Here is a 5,737-nt window from a genome sequence, read left to right on the forward strand (position 1 = left end):
GTAATTGTCTCTGGCCCCCTCCCAGTTAGGGGGAGTGAGGAGGTCTACAGCAGAGTCTCTGGTCCCTTCCCAGTTAGGGGGAGTGATGAGGTCTACAGCAGAGTCTCTGGTCCCCTCCCAGTTAGGGGGAGTGAGGAGGTCTACAGCAGAGTCTCTGGTCCCCTCCCAGTTAGGGGGAGTGAGGAGGTCTACATCCAGCAGCATACCACCCTACATCCCACTGCTGCTTGCTTCTGAAGCTAAGCAGGGTTGGTCCTGGTTGGTCCCTAGATGGGAGACCAGATGCTGCTGGAAGTGGTGTTGGATGGCCAGTAGGAGGCACCCTTTCCTCTGGTATAAAAAATATATAAAATATCCCAATAACCCAGGACAGTGATTAGGGATGCTGCCCTGTGTAGGGTGGCGTCTTTTGGAGGGGACGTTAAACGGGTGTCCTGACTCTCTGTGGTCACTAAAGATCCCATGGCACTTATCGTAAGAGTAGGGGTGTTAACCCCGGTGTCCTGGCTAAATTCCCAAGCTGTCCCTCATACCATCACGGTCACCTTATAATCCCCAGCTTACAATTGGCTCATTCATCCCCCTCCTCTCCCCTGTAACTATTCCCCAGGTCGTTCCTGTAAGTGAGAATGTGTTCTCAGTCAACTTACCTGGTAAAATAAAATAAAAAATAAACTCAATCGCTGGTTGAAAACTGTTTTCTGCCCCTCCCAAAATATATAATTTGTAGATAATTGGCCCTCTTTCTGGGACTCACCCACAAACAGGACCAAGCCTGGCCTGCTGAGGAGTGACGGACTCCATCCTAGCTCGAGGGGTGCTCTCATCTTATCTACCAACATAGACAGAGCTCTAACTCCCCTAGCTCCACAATGAGATAGGGTGCAGGCCAGGCAGCAGGCTGTTAGCCAACCTGCCAGCTTAGTGGAGTCTGCAACTAGCATAGTCAGTGTAGTCAGCTCAGCTATCCCCATTGAGACTTTTTCTCTGCCTCGATCTAGGTTGGGCAAATCAATGCAATGTTACGAAGATGGAAAAACGCTGTCCTTCAAATAGTCTTGATATGTCTGTCAAAAGAGAGGGTTAGAGGAACACTGTATATGTCCCAGGAGGCCTGTTAACAGTAGCTATAAAACGTGACTGAGTAGGCTGCATAGATTTTAGACATAGACCATGCCTCAGGACTACCTGGCCTGATGACTCCTAGCTGTCCCCAGTTCACCTGGTCGTGCTGCTGCTCCAGTTTTAACTGTTCTGCCTGCGGCTATGGAACACTGACCTGTTCACTGGACCTGTTCACTGGACGTGCTACCTTGTCCCAGACCTGCTGTTTTCAACTCTCTCTCCCGCACCTGCTGTCTCTACCTCTGAATGATCAGCTATGAAAAGCCAACTGACATTTACTCCTGAGGCGCTGACCTGTTGCACCCTCGACAACCACTGTGATTATTATTATTTGACCCTGCTGGTCATCTATGAACGTTTGAACATCTTGGCCATGTACTGTTATAATCTCCACATGGCACAGCCAGAAGAGGACTGGCAACCCCTCAGAGCCTGGTTCCTCTCTAGGTTTCTTCCTAGGTTCTGGCTTTTCTAGGGAGTTTTTCCTAGCCACCGTGCTTCTACATCTGCATTGCTTGCTGTTTGGGGTTTTAGGCTGGGTTTCTGTACAGCACTTTGAGACATCGGCTGATGTAAAAAGGGCTTTATAAATACATTTGATTTAAATTTTATTGAATAAGGTCTAGTGAACCTGCCGGTTCCAAGTCGAAAAATAATCGACTAATTTTGTTTATATAAATAACACCATTCTCTATCCACTGTAATTTACAACTTGATAAGATCTATTGATAAGAGCTAGGTAAATGAGTAATCCGTTTGATGAGGGAATTTTAAATATATATTACATTTGTTTAAGATCTATTTTCCCTTATAATCGCTGGAGATAAATGTGAAACCAGTCACATGGCAGCAAACTGAAGCTTATCAACATATCACCTTTCTCACAGTAAAGTTGATGAAATTCTTTGCCATTATGCAGAATTTAAATTGTACGGCCTTTTAACCTGTGGGAATGGGCACTCTCGAATGTCTTAAATATAGGCTCCTCCGGCTTTCTCTGTTTCCTATTTCTGTCATGTTAAATATTAGTCACTATCAGTATCGATCGTCAGTAGGTCTAATGACAACACATTCAACTGCCAATTCAATGTTCGTTCCCTTCAGTTGGTATAGCCTACATTATCATTCCATAACAGTTTGAACCTGACCCATGTTGCAATACTTGGGCATCACACGGTTCCATGGTTAGTGCAGAATATAGACGAGGGTATAGCCTATTCTATTGTACACTATTCTCCCTCTTACTTTCATGCGGGAAGTCTGAATACCAACTACTGAGAAGTGCTTAAAAGAAAGGCATCATTTCCTAAAGTACTGCAATGAATAGGGAATAGGGTGCCATTTGGGATAAGGTGCACCATAACCAGGAGGGCTGAGCCCAGACTTGGCTCTCTGTCGTGAATTGTCAACAATCTGCATTTTAATAACTTCCTGTCTCTCTTTAATACCATCCCATGTGGCTGGGAGGGCTGGGAGACAAGCAGGGCAGGATTCTCAGGGAGGCTGGCCATGTACACTCCCTCCCCTGGTCCATTGGCAGACCAGCAGCCTCAGCAGGAGGTAGGGGAGGGCCATGTGCCAGAGAGTCCCTTTCTTCCCAGCCTCCAGTCAGATGATGTGTGTTTCTGTGGAGTGGGACTGTTAGTGAAGGAGCTCTCCGCCTGCCTGTGAACAGAACAGTAGTCGGCAGTAATTAACAGGTGCTGTGAGAAGCCTCTCTGTTCCTACTGAACATCAGGAGCTGCCAGACCTCTCCAGAACCTCTCCAGCAGCCAGAGAAGAGCTCTTGAGGGTCAACGGAGCGGGTCCAGAGAGGGGCGGGTAAACCATGGACCTGTGTGCCTCCACTTTGGAGCTGTTGGGGATGGTAGTGTACATGGCAGCCTGGCTGTGTGCTCTGGCCACCACCCTGATGCCACAGTGGCTGACCCTGTCCACAGACCTCTTGCTCACAGAGAGCTATGAGCTGGGTCTCTGGGAGACCTGTGTGGTCCAGGACATGGGGGGGATGGAGTGTCGACCCTACGACAGCCTGCTGGGCCTGCCTCAGGACATCAAGGTGGCCCGTGTCTTCATGTGTATCTCCCTGACTGTGGGCCTGCTGGGCCTGCTGCTGGCTATCCCTGGTCTTTACCTGGTCAACAGCTTCAGCCAGGGGCTGGAGGGCTGCAGGGCCAAGAGGATCATGAAGGTGGCAGGAGGGGTGCTGGGGATGCTAGCTGGGGTGCTGTGTCTGGTCCCTGTTTCCTACGTCGCCCACTTGACGGTAATGCGTTACTTTGATGAGTCAGTGCCGGAGGTGGTGCCACGCTGGGAGTTTGGTGATGCCCTGTTCTGCGGCTGGGTGGGGGGGTTCCTCCTGCTGGTGGCGGGATTACTCCTGTTTGCATCCTGTCTGGGGCCTCTGGCAGACCATTCCAGGGGACCTCAGGCAGACTATTATGGAGCCCCCCAAGCAGATCATTCCAGGGGACCTCGGACAGACTATTACGGAGCACCCCAGGCACAATCGCCGAAGAGAAACGAGGTCCGGAGTACGGATCACTCCTCCAGGAAACCTCCAGAGTATGTCTGAGGCGAGGGGAGAAGAGAGGAAAGGCGATACGAGGTCCGGAGTATGGATCATTCCTCCAAGAAACCTCCAGAGTATGTCTGAGGCGAGGGGAGAAGAGAGGAAAGGCGATACGAGGTCCGGAGTATGGATCATTCCTCCAGGAAACCTCCAGAGTATGTCTGAGGCGAGGGGAGAAGAGGGGAGGTTTCCTGGAAGAATGATCCGTACTCTGGACCTCGTATCTCCTCTCCTCTCTCTGAGGCGAGGGGAGGTGGAAGGAAAGAGAGGGGAGAGGTATTCTGGAAGGTTTGTGGATGGTTCTGCCTCTCTTGAAAATAGTTAAACAGCCTAAGAACCAGCCTTGGCACTCTGGCTGACTGCTTTTTGACAGGCTGTTTATAAAGCAGCTACATGCTTCTATGTCAAACCCACAGGGAATACCTGGAGTGTTGGGATGTAAACCTGCTCCAGCCTCACCCCATCCTCCCTGACGCTATAAAACCTGCTCCAGCCTCACCCCATCCTCCCTGACGCTATAAAACCTGCTCCAGCCTCACCCCATCCTCCCTGACGCTATAAAACCTGCTCCAGCCTCACCCCATCCTCCCTGACGCTATAAAACCTGCTCCAGCCTCACCCCATCCTCCCTGGCGCTATAAAACCTGCTCCAGCCTCACCCCATCCTCCCCGACGCTATAAAACCTGCTCCAGCCTCACCCCATCGTCCCTGATGGTATAAAACCTGCTCCAGCCTCACCCCATCCTCCCTGACGCTATAAAACCTGCTCCAGCCTCACCCCATCCTCCCTGACGCTATAAAACCTGCTCCAGCCTCACCCCATCCTTCCTGATGGTATAAAACCTGCTCCAGCCTCACCCCATCCTCCCTGACGCTATAAAACCTGCTCCAGCCTCCCCCCATCCTCCCTGGCGCTATAAAACCTGCTCCAGCCTCACCCCATCCTCCCTGACGCAATAAAACCTGCTCCAGCCTCACCCCATCCTCCCTGATGGTATAAAACTTGCTCCAGCCTCACCCCATCCTCCCTGGCGCTATAAAACCTGCTCCAGCCTCACCCCATCCTCCCTGACGCTATAAAACCTGCTCCAGCCTCACCCCATCCTCCCTGACGCTATAAAACCTGCTCCAGCCTCACCCCATCCTCCCTGACTCTATAAAACCTGCTCCAGCCTCACCCCATCCTCCCTGACGCTATAAAACCTGCTCCACCCTCACCCCATCCTCCCAGACGCTATCTAACCTGCTACATCCTCACCCCATCCTCCCTGACGCTATAAAACCTGCTCCAGCCTCACCCCATCCTCCCTGACGCTATAAAACCTGCTCCAGCCTCACCCCATCCTCCCTGACGCTATAAAACCTGCTCCAGCCTCACCCCATCCTCCCTGACGCTATAAAACCTGCTCCACCCTCACCCCATCCTCCCTGACGCTATAAAACCTGCTCCAGCCTCACCCCATCCTCCCTGACGCTATAAAGCCTGTATGCAGTTAATTCTTTCTGACAAATCTTTTTTTTAATAATGTCAATTTAATGTAGAAATTAAACACTTGATATACAGTAATTGCAATAAATAATAGTTTAGTGTTATATATAAGTATATAGTTCACTGAATTTAAGATGTTTTTGTAAATAAAACTTTACAATTATATCAGTCATAAATCAATAATCTACTGTAATGAATTGATCTGAATAAAATTGGTTTCTCTCCAACATGCTGAGGTTGACATCCAGACAACAATGTCACTGTTTTCTTCATCTTCTCTCGACGAGTAACAACCTGTCATGTAGATGGGTTAGGGTTAGGGTTAGTTCCAACCAGTCATGTAGATGGGTTAGTGTTAGTTCCAACCAGTCATGTAGATGGGTTAGGGTTAGTTCCAACCAGCCATGTAGATGGGTTAGGGTTAGTTCCAACCTGTCATGTAGATGGGTTAGTGTTAGTTCCAACCAGCCATGTAGATGGGTTAGGGTTAGTTCCAACCTGTCATGTAGATGGGTTAGGGTTAGTTCCAACCAGCCATGTAGATGGGTTA

General features: G+C 49.8%; 1 protein-coding gene across 1 annotated transcript; it reads left to right on the plus strand.

The window, feature by feature from the left end:
- Nucleotides 1-1,651: 1,651 nt before the first annotated feature.
- Nucleotides 1,652-5,530, plus strand: LOC129867663 (putative claudin-24). The gene has a single exon (XM_055941240.1). It carries the CDS (start codon nt 2,954-2,956, stop codon nt 3,698-3,700), a length of 747 nt encoding a protein of 248 aa, XP_055797215.1. The 5' UTR covers nt 1,652-2,953; the 3' UTR covers nt 3,701-5,530.
- Nucleotides 5,531-5,737: the final 207 nt, after the last annotated feature.

Source organism: Salvelinus fontinalis, chromosome 12, assembly GCF_029448725.1.
Source record: "Salvelinus fontinalis isolate EN_2023a chromosome 12, ASM2944872v1, whole genome shotgun sequence".
In the NCBI taxonomy this organism is placed as follows: domain Eukaryota; kingdom Metazoa; phylum Chordata; class Actinopteri; order Salmoniformes; family Salmonidae; genus Salvelinus; species Salvelinus fontinalis.

Bases quoted from the DNA above. Each gene is read 5' to 3' on its own strand.
- LOC129867663 (XM_055941240.1), top strand. From the start codon at position 2,954: ATGGACCTGTGTGCCTCCACTTTGGAGCTGTTGGGGATGGTAGTGTAC.